Source organism: Ascaphus truei, chromosome 8 (genome assembly GCF_040206685.1).
Source record: "Ascaphus truei isolate aAscTru1 chromosome 8, aAscTru1.hap1, whole genome shotgun sequence".
In the NCBI taxonomy this organism is placed as follows: domain Eukaryota; kingdom Metazoa; phylum Chordata; class Amphibia; order Anura; family Ascaphidae; genus Ascaphus; species Ascaphus truei.
Window position 1 is genome coordinate 90,361,661 of NC_134490.1, and position 19,279 is coordinate 90,380,939.

Below are 19,279 nucleotides of genomic sequence, written 5' to 3' on the forward strand. Positions count from 1 at the left end.
GTATAATAGAAATGTATTAAAGGGATAAAGGTATCTGTTTGTGATAGATATGTAGATCAAACGTGGTAGGGTTTTGTAATACTATGCACAGCAATTAAAAAGAACTAATACATTAAACCTTATTCAAAATGCTGAGAGGCTGTCAGTGTTAGAGGAGATTCTTTTCACTCAAGTGAATAGGATAAATAGGGAAGCTGCATCACAGCATATTGAATAAGAGCGGCACCATAACTGGAAACAAGATCCTATTTTGCACATATGTCATAGATACCTTTAACAAATATATTTATCAAACATTGGTCTTTTAATAAAAATAAGGGAAATTATTTTAAAATGTGTATGTCCTGTAAATAATGCACTTGTGAGGGGTATTAATAATAATAATAGCATGTTCTTGTATAGCGCTGCTAGTTTTACATAGCGCTTTACGGCAACATTTTGCAGGTGCCGGTCCCTGCCCGTGGAGCTTACAATCTATGTTTTTGGTGCCTGAGGCTCAGGGGGATAAAGTGACGCCCAAGTCACAAGGAGCTGACACCGGGAATTGAACCTCAGTGCCAGTCAGTGTCTTTACTCACTGAGCCACTCCTTCTCCCATTATAAAAATGAATAAAAAAATAAAGAATGATTGCTAGACAATATAGCAGTGTACTGTAAATATTGCATGTCTATCCTAATGAAACAACCTGAAAATAATGGGTCAGAAAAGCAGTAAACCTTCCTTCACCCTTAAAAAGTTCTGGGCAAAACTAAAACGTTGGCACTGTATAATGATTAACGTAATATTGAATGTGTTACTTTGGAGATCATCAGTGGCTTTTCGGCTATTGTTTAATGATTATTTCTTTATGATTACCTGTTCCAATATCTTTTTGCTCTTGTGATTTAAAGAAGCAGTCCAAGCTGCCGTTTTCCCCCCCTTTAATATGTGCATCAATACAATCCACACAATGATAAGTAATTAGCTAAATTGCCGATCGATCCATTCTCCTGTGATCGATCAGTGAAGATTCGGCTCGGTGGTTCACTAAATGGCTGTCAGTGCAGCAGAAGAGGAGCAAAGATGCAACATTCTGTGGGGAAGATCATGTGACAAGGCAGTCACTAGATACAATTGGTGCACTGCTAGAGAGAGGGCAGGGCTAAAAAAGGGGTGTGCCAGAGCCTGTTTCAGAAGAGGAAGGGGATGTGACTTTGTAAATGTTTGCTATAAAAACAAAAAATGCTCGTTAAATTATAAAACATTAAAAATGTCCTTCAGAGTTGTTTAAAAAAAAAGATATAAGTATTTTCTCATAGTATAGAACTGATTTATTAAAAAAAACACATGCAGTATATTGCTTGGTCTGTAGCTTTAAATAGCAATTTGATCTTTTTGAATTTTCATAGAAATAAGTCAAATCGTAATAGTGAAAATTAATAATCTGAGCAGAATAGATATGGGTATGCATCTTATTTATTTTATATTGAAGATTGTAAGAAACGTGGCAAACGTCCTTTGCGACGTGTTCCTTCCTTACGTGTTATTACACAGTCCTCTACTCTGGCACAAGCGCGTGCGTGCACCCCCGTTCTGCTTACCAAGTGCGCATCCTATCTCTGCCTCCGGTGAGGTGGCGCCTCCATTCTGCCCCCTGCCTCATTGGATCCTGTCTTCTATAAATGCCTTTCTCTCCTACTTTGCTGAGCATAACTTGTTGTAGCCTTGAGCTTCTGCGTCTGTTGTGCCTTGCTCCTTGTCTTGTGTTCTTTCCTGCAGTTTGATTCTACATGTACCGACCCGGCTTGACTCTGAACCCCTCTGGATATTGACCCCGGCTAACCCTTGACTCTGGGGACCTCTCCAACCCAGACCACGGCTATACGGACTTCCACGATTCTGACCTCTCCAACCCCAGACCACGGCTTAACGGACTTTGACTATTCTGACCTCTCCATTCCAAGACCGTGGCAAGTAAGGACTAACCCACTCTCTCCAACCCAGACCCGGCTACGTTGACAATCCACCTACCAGGCACCCTTCCGCTGCTGTGGGTGCATTGTTCAATACTTCAGGGTAAAAGAACAATGTTCTAGTATAGTGCTACAAATGACCAGGTTTGATGACAATATATAAATAATCTTGATTGAAGAGCGTTAATCAACGGTAGGTTGTACACAAGTGAGTGCTGGGGTATGCAGGTGGGCGTATGTAAGAGACATGTATGTATATAGCCCTGGTGAGTGTTGCAAGCAGAGATATATAAACCCTACCACATCACTCCCAATAAGGACACAGTCTCAGACCGCCTCAAGTCACCTGTTTAGTACCTCCCAGTAATGCAATAATGCCAAAGACTCACGTGAACCATGCCCGTTTTCCTCCTGAATATGCATGCTTCTGCTGGGTAAAGTAGATATTCTGGTAGCCACAGGATGCGGTAGTGCAGTGCACAGCGAACAACAGGACTCCACAGGACAGCAGTGATGAAGATAAAAAGTTTTCTTTATTGGCACATCATGGTGCAGACAGGTGCAGACAGGTATGGGTGCAAGATCTCCTCCTCTTACGCGTTTCACGCCTGTGTTAGGTGCTTCGTCAGCTCTCTTATTGGGAGTGATGTGGTAGGGTTTATATATCTCTGACTAACCCACTCTCTCCAACCCAGACCCGGCTACGTTGACAATCCACCTACCAGGCACCCTTCCGCTGCTGTGGGTGCATTGTTCAATACTTCAGGGTAAAAGAACAATGTTCTAGTATAGTGCTACAAATGACCAGGTTTGATGACAATATATAAATAATCTTGATTGAAGAGCGTTAATCAACGGTAGGTTGTACACAAGTGAGTGCTGGGGTATGCAGGTGGGCGTATGTAAGAGACATGTATGTATATAGCCCTGGTGAGTGTTGTAAGCAGAGACTTTTTATCTTCATCACTGCTGTCCTGTGGAGTCCTATTGTTCGCTGTGCTCTGCACTACTGCATCCTGTGGCTACCAGAATATCTACTTGTTCAATACTTCCCCACCTCAGTACCGGGGTCCTGTCTTGCTCGTTGGTAGCGCAAGCGTTACAAAGATATACCAAAAACATCCCTTAAGCTAATGAAACATATCTGCATTAAAAATAAACTAGATGCTGTATTGCAGCCTCTCGGTGGCTAAAATGCCCAACTATATTAGAGGTAGAAAAAAGATGTTGCATAAAGTGGCTAAGTTTGAATGGGACTGCTAGGGACCCCCCGCTGTGTTAATCCGATGGGCCATTAGTCTGTCTGCAGAAATGTCACTGAAATGTTGCAGCATGTACCCAGCATGTACTGTAAATGTGTCTTGTTTGTGATAGCCCCAGATAAGTTTTAGAATACTCGTCGGCGCATCTGTATCAATACTTAATTACCATATATATATCTATATCTATACTATACTTGCCCTGGTCTAAATTCCTACTTACCTCCTCAAAGAAACAAATAACGTTACTTTGGCATGATCTATCCTGCATAAATCCATGCTGACTATTACTAATTTTGTTTTCCATTAGGTATTCCTGGATATTATCCCGTATTAAACCTTCAAGTAGCTTTCCCATTATTGAAGTCAGGCTTACAGGTCTGTAATTCCCCGGTTGTGATCTAGCTCCCTTTTTAAATATAGGCACCACATCTGCTTTACGCCAACCTTGTGGTACTGAACCTGTGGAAATGGAGTCCTTGAATATTAACTGTAATGATTTTGCTATTACTGAACTTAATTCCTTGAGATCTCTTGGGTGTATGCCATCGGGCCATGTGCCTTATTTACTTAAATTTTTTCAACCCGCCTATGAACTTCTTCCTCAATTAACCAACTGTTCATTAAATTGGAGGTTGTGGCATCCTCCTGCGGCACCACTATTAAAATGGATTCTTCCCTGGTAAACACAGAGGCAAAGAATTTGTTTAATACCTCTGCTTTTCCCTTATCTCCAATATTCTGCCTGCCCATCTCACACTGAAAGGGTCCTATATTTTCTTTTCTCTTTTTTTTGTTATTAAGGTACTTAAAGAACTTTTTAGGGTTGATCTTACTTTCTATTGCAATCTTTTTTTCATTATACATTTTTGTTAATTTGATTGCCCTTTTGCAGTTTTTGTTACATTCCTTATAATTCTGATATGCTGTCTCTGTCCCTTCTGACTTAAAGAATCTAAACGCCTGCCTCTTCTTTTCCATTTCCTCCCCTACCTATTTATTTAGCCACATTGGTTTTGAATTATTTCTTTTATACTTATTACCCACGGGTATACACCGATAAGTGTGCTTTTCTAACAATGTTTTAAAGACTGCCCATTTATCTTCTACATTTTTCCCTGCAAAAACATCATCCCAATGTATTGCTTGTAGATTAGTCCTCAGTTTATTAAAATATGCCTTTCTAAAGTTTAAGGTCTGTTTTGAACTCAAGTAATCTGTTTTTTGTATAATTTATTTAAAATTAGAACATGTTATGGTCACTATTGCCCAAATGTGTCAGGACTTGAATATTTGCCATTACTTCTACATTGTTTGATATTACCAAATCCAGTATTGCCCCTCTCCTGGTTGATTCCTCAATAATTTGATTGATATAATATATGATAATGATATAATGATCTTTAAGCACTCTCAAAAACCTGTTTCCTTTTGTTGTACTGCTAATCTCATTGCCCCAGTCTATGTCTAGATAATTAAAATCACCAATTATGCAAACATGAACTAGTCATGACCTAATTTTGATGCTATCTCCATTTGCAAAAGTATTTTAGCTTCCTCAATCTTACTGATATTTGGTGCTTTATAGCATATCCCTACAAACATTTTCTTTACACTTTTACATCCACTGCTAATTTCTAGCCACAAGGTCTCTACATTTTCATCATTCATTTCATAAAAATCTTTCCTTATAATAGGTTTTAGATCTGGTTTAACTGTCAGAGTCTCCTAGACATCCTGCTCCTAGCCATGGTCCTTTCTTTGTCCACCGGGTGTGCTGCTAGTTTCTGTCTGCTCTGGGGTTCCTCTGTCTGTCTGTCTCTTCTTGTTGCTCCTGTCCTCTGTCCTTATAGTTTCCTGTTTCCTGTTCCTCCCTTGCCTTTGTTTGGTGTCTAGACTCCCATACCCATGCTTCTGATTCTGTCCAGTTCTGTTCTGTATTTAGTCTGGTACTTATTAAAGGCCCTTCCTAGTGTTCTGGCTTGTCCCCGTTTCTTCCCTGCTCCCTGGTCTCAGCCCCAGCTCCCTAGTCTCAGTTCCTGCTTCCCCTGCACTGCTCCTGCTTTCCTGTTGCCGACCCGATTGGACCTCAACTATCCTGCTTTCTGCCTGCCACTGAACCCTGCTTATGACCAGACGATCATGCTTGCTTCCTGCCCCCGTACTCTGCTTGTGACCCTGATGATCCTGCTTGCTGCCTGCCACCGAACCCTGCTTGTGACCCCAACAATCCTTGCCTGCTCCCCGCAGTTCTGGCCACCGAGGTCCTAACCACTCCAGGAGTCTCCCCTTGACAGAAAACAAAGGCCACTTCTGGACCTCGTTGGAACAAGTTTAAGTTTAATCACCTGCCTGCTTCAGCAGACCCCTCCTGCTTGAAATGGGTTGACGATAAGTACTCGCTTGCTGTATGGAAATTGTGGATTCCTAAAGTGCTTGCTTCAAGTTTTCCTGCAGGGATTGTTATATCCTGATTTTTGTCCCTGGGAAAAGTTCCCTTTTCTTTTTTGTGGGAATTTTAGCTGAAAAGGTTTTTTTTTTTTTTCCAAAAGCAAACCCACCACTGTACCCTCTGTACAGATAGGGAAGTTTTATTGTGTTCAAAAAAAACATTTCTGCTGAGTCTAGAGCTGTTGCTGCAGAGACTAGTGCACTTTTCTTTGATATTTTTTGCAGTGCCTGGTTTCACCCCTTCTGACCCTCATATTCCCTTTTACAAAATGTCAGCTTGTATTTCCCTAAAGAACAACTTTTGACTCTCAGACTTGTATTTCTAAAACAGACTTGTGTTACCTTGATTTACATCTTTCCCTAGTTGGACCATTGCTGTTCACCGGGTTCCCATTTCAAAAACAAAAGTACTCTCTTGTCTTGTTGCTATATGCCATGATTTCACTGTAACCTGTGATATTCCTATGCTTGATTCTAAAAGTTTCAGATGTAATTGAAAGTTTTTGTCTATGGCTTTCCCTGCAATTTATGATATTTCTGTGACTGATGCTAAGGTCTCAAGTCTAAAGGTCAGCTCTCCTATCTTTGTCTCCCTGTTGTGACTAATATTTATGTTGTTCATTCCAATGCTTCTGCTTTAAAGACACATTTTCTCTTTACTGGTTTTCTTGGAGAGGTTGGTTTTCCCTTTGTCCAAAACTATGGCTCCCACTTTGAAAACAGTCTTGAGCAATACATGTCAACACAGTACCACTGATCCTTCAGAGCTCCTCAAAGCAAAGAGAAAGAAAAGGAAGAGAGGAGGTATTACAGTGGAAGTTGCAGAAGGAAGTAAGGATGACCCTTCAACATTAGGAAAACCTGCGTTAGAAGGGAACAGAGATATGCTGCAGAATCATCCCAGGAATATTGGAAAAGAAAGAGCCTTAACCCAGGCTCAATCCACAGGGAATTAGATAGATTGCCTCTATGGACAACCAAATAAAGAGCAGGAGGCCAAAGGTCACACTACAGAACTATCCACAGCAATTGCTAAATGTGCATTACAGGAGAAAGAGAACCATCAGTTGAAGAGTCACCTGGTTATCATGTCAAGTAAGTTGCAGAAGGCATATACCTGATGTTGCCCATGACCAGAGCTCCATTGATCAACGTAACACTGCGCTGGAAATATTTGAAAAAGATTTTCATGAGCTTAGTACAGAGCTGATAGCCTCTCTGGAGGAGATTTGCGACTTAAAAACAGAGATGGAAGACTCTCGGTAGGAGAGACGTTCGGTGAAAGAGGCCTTTGAGGGGTTGAATAGTGAGTTTGAAACTATAAACCAAATGTGCAAGACCCTCTCTGTCCAAGCCAATGAAGAAGATAAGAGACTCCATGAATTAGACGAGGAGAAGAAACAATTGGCCCAGGAAAAGTTAGATGTACAGGCAGAACTGCAGAATGCAAAGAGAGTGCTTAAAGAATAATGTGTCTCCCTGGAGCAGCGCACACAAGCAGAGAATATGCCTCAGAGCCAGCTACAAGAACTGCGTGCGAGTCTGCAGGATGCCAAGGAGAAACAGGTGAATGCTGAGGAGAAGCAGCGAGTTCTACAGGAATAAAGTATCCAGACTGCTAACAAAGTAAAAATGCTGCAAGAGCATTTGAGTACCCAGTATGTCCCCAGAGAGCAGCATGAGGAGCTGAAGGCCACACTGAGCATAACCAGAGCCACACTGGAGGTGGCGCTTAGAGACCAGGTAACTCTGTATGAGAGGGAGCATGAGGCGGTCCAGAAACTGAAGCAAGAGCTAGAGGAGCAGAGATACTGCTCCATCTCCAACAGTCAGTATATCCAGGAGAAAGAAATCTGGAAAAGGCAAATTGTTGAGAACCTAGCAAAGGAATTGGCAGAACTCCAAGACATAGAAGCAAGCTCAGAACAAGCTCAGAGCGAGAACAGTGAAGAGATGAAAGCCCTGAGAGGAGAATTGCGGGATGCACTAAAGAAACAGGGGTCTCTCGCTGAGCAGTGGAACTTGTAGCCAAGCCTGGAAGTGGAAGAGCTAAAGCTGGCAGCTGAACTCATTTCTCAGCAACTGCTGCAGGCGCTGAGCTCAAAACACAGTTGCCAAAAAGGAAGAGAGAGAGGATGTGTCCGTCCGCCAAGTGGCTGTCACTGAGGTCAAAATGGCTGATGCCTGAAAATTACTGGACCACACAGCCTTTGAGAAGGCCCAGCTGCCACTGGAGCTGGACAAGGTCCGGGAGGAGTACCAGCAGCTACAGGTCATGGTGAAAATAAATGTGAACTAGCGCTAAAGTGTAAAACACAGTGTGATATTAAAAAAAAAACCTCTAATAAAGGATGGCTGCCCGGTGATACTGCCAGTACTAACAGAATAACATAAAATAGAGAAAAACCTGGCGCCAAATTGTCAGTGGAATGTCCTGTACTCCTCAAGGGATCTGCACACTTGCTCGACAGACCATGCAAAGAAATAAACACAAACAAACAAAAATCATAGCGCAATACTGTAGGGTGAGCAGTAATGCACTAATATATACAAACAATTAAGAATCCTAGCGACAATTAAAACAACTATTTATTAAAAAGAAGAACTATGCCAAGACAAAGGACCGCAGGTCATCTGGGACACAAAAATTGGAGCCCTACTTACAGACAGCAAGGCTTAAACTCGCATGGTAGGAACAAGTCCTAGATAGAGATGGTCTCCCTGCCGGGTGATGTCTCTGCTCCACTGCGGCTCAAACTCCAGTCAGTCCCTACGATGGTAGCCGGAACCTCTCCGGCCGTGGAGGCTGGTGTGCGGGGTCCACAGCTCTGCACCGCGTGTAGACACGCCTCACTTCCTCCTCCGGAGCAACGGGAAGTCTCTGCGCGCCCGCGCGCGATAGTACCCGTGGCGAACACCTCCTTGTAGGGAAGACGTGCTACTGCTGTTAGAATCCAAGTTGAGGTGAGAAGAGTAGAGTGCAGCCGAAAGCAGGAGTCAGGAGAGGATTCAAGGTACAAAAGTTTTTAATGGAGTAAGCACAGCATAGGTTAAACCTCCTACGCGTTTCGAACGTATGGGCTCACTCCATAGCATCTTCCACTCAGGGGAACTTGCCTGCTTGCAGTTTGGCTGTGACATCTCTAATACAGAGTGCTTTTCCTGGAGAAAAACAAGACGTTCGAAACGCGTAGGAGGTTTAACCTATGCTGTGCTTACTCCATTAAAAACTTTTGTACCTTGAATCCTCTCCTGACTCCTGCTTTCGGCTGCACTCTACTCTTCTCACCTCAACTTGGATTCTAACAGCAGTAGCACGTCTTCCCTACAAGGAGGTGTTCGCCACGGGTACTACCGCGCGCGGGCGCGCAGAGACTTCCTGTTGCTCCGGAGGAGGAAGTGAGGCGTGTCTACACGCGGTGCAGAGCTGTGGACCCCGCACACCAGCCTCCACGGCCGGAGAGGTTCCGGCTACCATCGTAGGGACTGACTGGAGTTTGAGCCGCAGTGGAGCAGAGACATCACCCGGCAGGGAGACCATCTCTATCTAGGACTTGTTCCTACCATGCGAGTTTAAGCCTTGCTGTCTGTAAGTAGGGCTCCAATTTTTGTGTCCCAGATGACCTGCGGTCCTTTGTCTTGGCATAGTTCTTCTTTTTAATAAATAGTTGTTTTAATTGTCGCTAGGATTCTTAATTGTTTGTATATATTAGTGCATTACTGCTCACCCTACAGTATTGCGCTATGATTTTTGTTTGTTTGTGTTTATTTCTTTGCATGGTCTGTCGAGCAAGTGTGCGGATCCCTTGAGGAGTACAGGACATTCCACTGACAATTTGGCGCCAGGTTTTTCTCTATTTTAGCAGCTACAGGTCAGAAATAAAGAAAAGGAAGCAGATTTAAGCCTTGCTCTGAGTCAGCTGGGAGATGTGGAATCACGACTCAATGCCAAAGAAGCTGAACTGGCAACTGCAACTGAGAAACTGGGTAGGAAAGGCAATGCAGAAGGACAGTTTCAAGAGCTAAAAACTCAAATAGCTGGTCTTAAATGCTCATTAAGTGATACCATGAAATGACTGGAGACTGGGACAGTAGAAACAGATTGCAGACATCAGACATAATTCAAAAGCAAGCTGGCAGAGGCTTTGCAAGACCTGAGCAAGGGTTACACAGAACAGTCATTAAGTGCTAAACTGAAGTCTGAAAAGATGAAGTTGAAGAAAGAGATTCCAAAACTAAAAGAGATATGTTGGTCACAAAAAGAGACCACGGAGAGTGAACTCAATGTCCCCACTGACTGATATGGAGAGCCTTATGCACACATTCCTGAAGTCCATGTTCCTGATGTCCATGCCCCAGCAATTGATTTGAACGTACCCATCAGGAAGTTCCTGATTCCAAAACTAAAAGAGATATGTTGGTCACAAAAAGAGACCACGGAAAGGGATCTCAATGTCCCCACTGACTCATATGGAGAGCCTGATGCACCTGTTCCTGATGCCCATGTTCCTGATGTCCATGCCCCTGCATTTAAATTAAGCTCACCCATCAGGAAGTTTCTTGCAACGCCCAATGTACTGGTTACTGGTTCCTGTGCCGTCGCGGTGGGGACAAGTATTTTGCCCGTCAACAAACCACCAGAGTTGGGTCACCCTGAGTCCACCTTTCATCAAAGCCTCCGGGAAGAGCCTGGAGGATCGTCCGGAGAACAGTCTTGAGAGGGGGGAAGTACACCCTCTTTCAATTCTATGGTTTTACATATCAGGACATAATAACAATCATCTGTTCCTTAGCAGGTTTTTAAATTAGGTAAATACAACCTCAGACGAACAACAACACATGACATATTACACTGTGTCATGATTTATTTAACAAAAATAAAGCCAAAATGGAGAACTGTGTGTGAAAAACTAAGTACACCCTTACTGCTTCAATAGGAATTAAGATGCTAAGTAGCAGACAGGTGCTGCTAATCAAATGCCCTTGATTAATTTTATATATATATATATATATATATATATATATATATATATATATATATATATTTTATTTTTTTTATATATATATATATATATATATATATATCAAACAAAACAAAAAGAACGAAGTAGCGCCTCTAATATTGCCTATACAAAACTGTGATTAATGTAAACCAACTATGAAAGCATCCAATGGGGTGGCATATGTGGGTAAATTAAATCAAAACCAGTATTAACCAAGGGTAATAGGTTCACAGAAAGAACACCAGTGCACAAATAATATTATATGATATATAAATAGTGCACAAATGTGATCAGTGTAATAAATAATTAAAAAAGTGACCAACGGGTGCGCTCACCAGCGTGGCTCCCGGATCAGTCCACTTTGGAGCCTCAGTTCCTATTAGCAATACAGTACATCATTTGGGACTGTTTAAGTGCTGGATACTCTGGAGTTTGTACACCTACATACTTGCCATCTCAGGAGGACTTTTGAAATCATATGCACAGCTCCATCTGCATTTACCTCAAGGTTTAATTATATAGATCCTCATTTGTGCAGCATTTTTCTGTGACCAACTTTTTAATCTTTTGTACTGTTTTTACATTTTTCATTTTCATTTAATTGTTTATCTTTTTCCCACTATCAGTGGTCATATCCTATGTCTGAATTATATTAAATGTGTTACTCATATTATATATTAATAGGAGTGTGCGTTCATCGTTTTGGTCATATATATATATATATATATATATATATATATATATATATATATATATATATATATATATAATCAAAAAAATAAAAAAATAAATAGATGATATCGTTCTGTGGCTAACGAAATGCTTTTATTGATATATATAGATATAGATATAGATATAGATATAAATATAGATATAGATATAGATATAGATATAGATATAGATATAGATATAGATATAGATATAGATATAGATATATAGATATAGATATATATATATATATATATATAGATATATATATATCTATATATATATATATATATATATATATATATATTTAATCCTATTTATATTAAATGTATTTAAATGTTACATTTTAAATTCTAGTAATTTATAATGATTCAGATCACTAATTAGATATTCTTTGAGCAGTGGAGTTCACCCCATATAGAATTTATTTTCTCGGTGTATCTTTCCAGGCACATTTCAATATCTATATTTATTTGCTAGGTAGCACTCACTTTCAATAAAAACTATACCAGTTGAGCGAGGTTTCTCTCTTCATACATTTGTGATCTTATTTATTTCAGCTGTACAAATATTTTGCATTGGACTAATCTTAGCACTATAATATAAAACACCATGATTGAAAAATACCAACCAATGAGGATGGAATAGAGGATGTCAGGTCGATCAGAAAGAGGTTGGATATTCCGATCTTGATCTACAGCTTGTATAGGTGGCGTGACATTGATTGGGTTTACTGTTGCCTAAAATGAAAATAAAGAATATTAAAACAGCTGAAGCATAATCAATATTATTCAGTGTTAAACAAAAAATCTATTGGGTAATAGTTACTTAAGTGGTGTTTTCAATTACTTCATTTACTATTACTTCATTTGAGTATTAGTGTAATGACATCTAATCAGCCACTTGTTAGAAAGTGCAGTAGCTGAATATATGACACTGCTACATTAGACACACTCCAGATGGAATTACAAGGCTCAAGCCAAGCAATAATACAGATGAAAATATCAAAATAAATAAATATTATTTTGGTGTTTGAAAATAACTGCAAATTATGAATAAAAATATGTGTCCTTGTATCAAGGGACTACTCCCATTTTGCTTTGTTTATATACTGTAGGCTTTTAATTCAGGGACTGTAAACAGGAAGTGTAAGGGATGAGTTGCATGACACAGGTATCAGATTTTACACACTTATTTATTTCCCCAAATTCTCAGTTCTAAAATGAACCTAGGTACATTTTTCTGGACACATTCTCTGTGAAAACATATTACAGTACTATTTTGTGTTTTTGCTCTGTTTATTTTCAGTCATCAATATCTGCACTCCAGTTTTCTGATATTTTTAAAAATGAACCTAGCATGACCCAACCTTGTTGACAATCTTTTCCAGATATAGAGTAAAGAATTTTGAGAACTACTCCAATTGTAATAAGATGTATCAAATTCTGCTTCTGTGTGCATCAGTCTTTTCCACTTTTATGTGCAAAGATTTCCAGATCTGAAGTGGCATAAGTCTAAAATTCTATAGTGGTGACCAGTGTCAAACTGGGGCATCTAGTGCCCACTGTGCAATCAGATTGCATTGTCTCCTCCCCCACATTTTAATTGAAGGATAGGGCGGAATTATGGTTTTAGGGTTGATAATGGGATCTGTCAACAAGGTGAGAGAGGGAGAGTACAGAGGAGAACAGGGGCACACACTGGTGACTCCTTTCTTCACCAGGTCTGGTAGGACAGATATACTGTTAACTGCCTGCCAGTGGTGGGAACCACCAGGCCTGCAGGCTCACTAGGGATTTTGGTAGTTCCTCAATGGACCAGTCAAATCCTGAGTACATCAGAACACAATTTCTGTGTGTTGACACATATACAGTACCTCTTTATTAACACTAAAAATACATTTTTTTTACCCAGTACAAATGTTATATAATATTTAATGAAATTCCTGGATCCCTAGAATACTGTATCTGTTAACATATATTTGCTAATTCATTAGGCAAAAAAATTAAATGTCTTGATGTTTTTATTTGCTATTTAAAAAACAAATAAACAGAATCAACTGCAATCTATAAGGCATTAGTAAGACCACAACTTGAATATGAAGTACAGTTTTGGGCACCACTCCATAAAAAAGACATTATGGAGCTAGAAAAAGTGCAAAAGAAGAGACATCAAATTAGTAAAGGGAATGGAAAATCAGAGGAGAGGCTGGCTAATTTAGATTGTTTGCATTAGAAAGGAGGCATCTGAGAGGGGATACGATAACAATATACAAATATATATATGAAGACAATACATACAAGTTGAAAAAAAAAAGTGGTGTCTAAGAGGGGATATGATAACTACTTTATATACAAATATATTCGGGGACAGTGCAGGGAGCTTTCAAAATAACTGTTCATCCCAAGGGCAATACAAATGACACAGGTTATTCCTTAAGGTTGGAGGAAAGGAGATTTCACCAGCAACAAAGGAAATGGTTCTTTATAGTAAGCGACAGAGAAGCCCAATGCTAGCTCCAATATGACAAAAATACAACGTAAAATACTTATATATTCTCTTGAAAAAGGGTCATTTAGTTTAACCCTTTGGCCAAAGCATTGTAAGCCTATGAGCCATGACAAGACAAACCCAGTTCGCAGGTCCTAACACTACCAGATAAAATACTAATATACCTCTATTAGGATTTAAATTCTCATTTACCTCTATTAGGAGGGCGAAAGGCCAACATTGGATCTATATCCAGTAAAATGGAAAGGACCTGCTGACTTGGGAAGTGGGGAGGGGCGGGCTTAAAACCTGGGAAGAAGGGGCCACTAACCTCAAACAGCTGGTGACAGGGTTAAAGCTGCTTTAAAGGTGTAATTCATCATAGGACCATAGTGAACTAGTGTAACAGTTGTATGCATGCCTGCCAATTGACTCCAAATGAACATTGTGATAATGATACAGGCCGATCTTTCATCAGATTCAACTATAGTAAATCTTTAAGGGCAAATCATTATCTAGTTTTTATTTAGAGAATCTGATGTGCTAAAAAGGCAAGATTAAGTAATTTTAAAGCAGAATTCCAACCAATTGTTTTTGTTAAATGATTATGAAGCATGGAGTCTCAGAAGCTGAACCTGATTCATTTAAGCTCCGGGGACTCTGGCTTCCAGAGACGAATACCTCGGTAAGTGCTGCAAGTACTCCATGATTATTAAATCTCCTGTGGCACAAGGGCCCATAGGAAGCAGTGACAGATTATGTTGCTTGGAAAAAAAGAATAAAACCTGGCGCCAAAAGTTCAATGGAAAATCCTGTACTCCTCAAGGGATCAGCACACGGTATTGCATGACTTCAGGATTTGCCTTAGCTGAGCAGTGAAACTTCACCATGCTATTCTCTAGGACAGGCTGTGGCTCCACTGTAAGATTGACCAATGGCGGGTGTTGGATGTTGATAGTTACAGTTGTATCCTTTCCACTTGGCACAGCCTTATTAGTAGTATGGCACGTTATACTCTGTCCATTCTCTATGTCCGAAGAGGATACAAAGAGTGTGCTGATTATACTCTACTGCTTCCCGTCCAGCAACAGGGTCAAGGGGAAGGTTTGAGGCTTTAATCTTGCCGGATTTCTGTGATAATTTGAGCAATTACTGCTCAAATTATCACAGAAATCCGGCAAGAATAAAACCTCAAACCTTCCCCTTGACCCTGTTGCTGGACGGGAAGCGGTAGAGTATAATCAGCACACTCTTTGTATCCTCTTCGGACATAGAGAATGGACAGAGTATAACGTGCCGTGCTACTAATAAGGCTGTGCCAAGTGGAAAGGATACAACTGTAACTATCAACATCCAACACCCGCCATTGGTCAATCTTACAGTGGAGCCACAGCCTGTCCTAGAGAATAGCATGGTGAAGTTTCACTGCTCAGCTAAGGCAAATCCTGAAGTCATGCAATACCGTGTGCTGATCCCTTGAGGAGTACAGGATTTTCCATTGAACTTTTGGCGCCAGGTTTTTTTCTTTTTTTCCAAGTATTTTCTGTTAGTACTGACAGTATTACTAGGCAGCCTTTTTATTTGTAACTTGTCACATTGGTGTTTTAATCTTTAGCGCTTGTTCACAATTTTTCTTTTTCAGATTATGTTGCTGCTACCTACTGGCTTCCATGCTGCGGGAGAATTAAACCTCCATATTGTCTACCCAGCCGGGGATGCTACCTGGGGCACCTGTGGAAGTATAACGGAAAGCAGGGCGTGCCTAGAGATAAAATCAACGTGGTTCAGCTCTGATGGGCCTCTGCTTTCTAAAAATAATATAGTTTTTAAAAAACATAGGTGGAAAACAAACCTTTAATATTTTCTATACATTTATCGTGAAAAAAAGAGTGAGTCAAGTTGCAAATATCACTGATAACTTGGTGAAAGATAATAGTAATAATAAATGATTCTATACCGTATGTGCAACAAAATATACACAAAAAGGAATCAGTAAAACTTAATCACTGGGAGTAGTGCTGCTCCATATAAACAATACTTTTTTCGAATTGTCTTGGCAAGTACAGAGAAAAACAAAATCCAGAGCTATGGGCTATTCCCCTAAGTAAAATGTGTAGGGCAACAGCATGTGGAGCCTTTCTGAAATGCAGAGACGACAGCCGTGATCCCTGCACTCCTCCTCGTATGTGGCGTCAGTATCCGGAAGTGACGTCACGATCAATCCGAAGGAGTGTACTGGGTCTGCTGCGGGACAGTTCCAGAGCTCTGCTTCTGACCCTGGGTGGTCGATGTGCTTCATTGTAACCTTGGTTTGTGAGATGTTTACTTTCTTAATGTCTATTCTTTTTATAAAGCAATATTGTACTGTTATTTGCTTTTTTTTCATGTATATGTAAATAGGAGTTCTTCTGAAGATACAAGATTCCACTTACAGTGGTTTTTATACCCTAGCTGCTTGATTATGTCCCTCAACACGTGAGAGAAATATTATACACGTTCTTTAATTAGCTGAATTATTCAAAGTGTTATACAATATTTTGCTGTTTTCTTTTCCACATATTCCCTAGGATATTTCATACTCTGTATCATATTTTTCTCTATACATTTATGGTGGCAATATGTGTAAACTTTGTAGGCTTGTATCCCTTTTATATACAGATGTTATTGCACCCATTAATGAATTTCATTAATCCTACCACATTTAAAGTAATAAATACAGTGGCAATATTTAAAACAATGGTAACTCATAAATTATTCTCCACTTTATTTCTTGCGTTGGGGGTTAGGATCTGTTCTTGGACCTCTCATTTTCTCTCTGTACAAACAATCACTTTGTAACTTCTTTAACTTTTTTTGGTTTAGGTATAATCTCTATGCAGTTGATAGTCTGATAAATCTGTAATAATAATAATAATAATAATATTTTTTTTATTGTATAGCACTGATAGTGAACCAATGCTGTACATAGAATTTTTGCAGACATGAATTCCTGCCCTGTGGAGCTTACAATCTTTTTTTTTGTGTCTGAGGCAAAGGGAGATAAAGTGACTTTCTCAAGGTCACAAGGAGCCGAAACCAGCTCCCCTGCTTCAAACTTGATGTTTGTCACGCCTGTATGCTCGCAGAACTGGCAAGACCCCAATACTGAGGTGGGAACGGTATTACCACACACCCACAGCAGTGGGGGCAAGCCCGGAGTGTGGTATGGTGTTGCTGGGCCTGTTGGAAGATAGTTAGTAATACTTGCAACGCCTTGGTGGTATAGCGTAAGAATAGTGGTGTCTGTGCGCCAGAGTCCAGGGATCCAGAAAGAAGAGTAGTCAAGTTTGTAAGCCAAGTACAGGGGTTACAGAGGTCAGCAAGGTAGAGTTCGTAAGCAGGGTTCAAGGGCAACAGAGAGCAGGGTAGTCCAGGACGAGCAGGGGTCAAACCAGGGAAATCCAAAGATAAGCAGGAGCAGGAACAGGCTGGAACACAGAGAGAGCAAAGCATAGGACTGCACACACAGGGATAACAGAAGCTATGCAGAGCAATGATAGAAAGGACAGACAGGGGTTATAAAGGAGGGAAGACCAATGGGAGAGAGAAGAGGAGCAAAGGGAGAAGTGGGAGACAGCAGGGATAGGTTAGGAGAAGAGGAGGAGACAGGGGAACCAGTCAGAGAGATTGCTTGCAGGGCATGGGAGGAGGAGTCAGGAGACTGAAAAGCCCTAGAAGAGGAGCATGTGAGCGCGCCCTCTGTAATCTGAGAGTGCGCGCGCACAGGCTGCGTCACGAGGAGCGCGGAGCGCTGCGCCACGGGAACACCTGCGGAGGTGAATGGAGGAACGGAGGGAGCAGGCACCGGAGGTGAAGGAATGGGAGCAGAAACTGAGGGGGCCTGAGAGCGGGGGAACGTCGCCGCAGGGGCTCGGGGACCGCACGGGTGCGCGAGTCCTGCGGAGCGCGTGCCGTGGTAAAGGGACGGTGTCAGAGGCTGCCAGAGAGGGACAGGAGTGGGTAAAAGAAGGGAGGTTGTCAGGGGAAGGGACAGAGAGGGTGACATCAGGGATACAAGAAGGGGAAGGAATCCCCTGAACCGTCACAATGTTATTGTTTTCAGCGTGTGTCTTTATTCACAGAGATACTCCTTCAGCCCACCTTCTTTCCGCCCTAACCTCACACCTGCCATCCCACCTCAAGACTTTGATTGCCTCCTGGCTATATCTTCTTGGATGGCTCTCCGCTGACTTAAACATAAAATGTCTAAAACTGAGCATATCATATTTCCTTCTAATCTCATCAACTTAAAAAAAAAAAACACAGCAAAGAAAACTCAAGAGGTAAAGCCACTACGGAAACAATGCCCCCTTGTGTACCCCTTTTTTCATTACAGTAAACAGTACTACCATCTATCCTGTCACCAAAGCTCGTTGCCTAGGCGTAACATTGACACCTCCTATTCCTTCTCCCTTCACATTCATGAGAAGACTAAACTTTGTCTCTTCTTCCACGCCTGATGAAGCACAGTATCGTGTGAAACGCGTTGCGAAGCTCACACAGTGCTATTGGTAACCAGCCAATTGGTGGATCGAGTCCCAGTACTCCTAACAACAACCAGAGACTCTTTCAGTTTTCCGGAGTGAGTTTCATTGGAGAATCGGCGGTTGTGGTGGATTACTATCCACGGGTCCTGCGAGAAGCCACAACCCGGAAGGAACAACAACGTGGTGCCGAGCCAGCCAACCCCAGCGCGCGGGACAGACTAATAAGTCTCAGCACCATCCCCCTGCGCCCAGGACACCACCAGGACTGTTGCCTCTGCACTGCTCTACTGGACTTATATATCTCTATATGTAAGTTTTTACTTGTTATTTATTCATTTGTTTTATTAAATCTTGACCCTTGGTGCGCTCTTGTGTTTCATTTTTTGTCTCTTCTTCCTCTATGATATTGCCAAGAGACGTCCATTCCTCTTTCAATCTACAGTTAAAACTCTAAGGCATGCCCTTATTTTCTCCCATCTGGATTGTTGTAATATTCTGCCTTTGCCTTCACTGGCTTGTAATTTTTTGTTGGCAATCTTTCCAAAATTATGCTGCTAGAATAAATTAACTTTCTCCCATAACAGTGCCTGCTTATCTCCTCCTTAAATCTCTCTCCTGGCTTCCCATCGACTGAATCAACTACAAAGTTCTCCACTCATCTGCTCCTCCCTGCATATGAGCTTTGATCTCTCATTATGCCCCTGTCTGTTTTGTGCATTTTGCTCATAATAGTCTCCTTTCTCCACTTCCACCTCTCCTGCTCTCTTTCTATCTGTTGCATTAAAACTTTTCCCCTCAGTGACACTTACCTTTGGAACGTCCCCATAATCAGCATACCGCAAGCACCTTTTCTCCCTACCTTTAAGTCAAAGCTTAAAACTCACCTCTT

The 19,279-nt window shown here is 41.1% G+C and overlaps 1 protein-coding gene across 2 annotated transcripts in view; it reads right to left on the reverse strand.

The window, feature by feature from the left end:
- Window positions 1-19,279, reverse strand: part of PCDH15 (protocadherin related 15) — a 1,763,546-nt gene that overhangs the window by 972,892 nt on the left and 771,375 nt on the right. For both annotated transcript variants that reach the window (XM_075612935.1, XM_075612934.1), the window contains exon 10: window positions 12,006-12,114. In XM_075612935.1, the coding sequence (XP_075469050.1) occupies window positions 12,006-12,114 (109 nt within the window). The remainder of the gene's footprint in view (window positions 1-12,005; window positions 12,115-19,279) is intronic.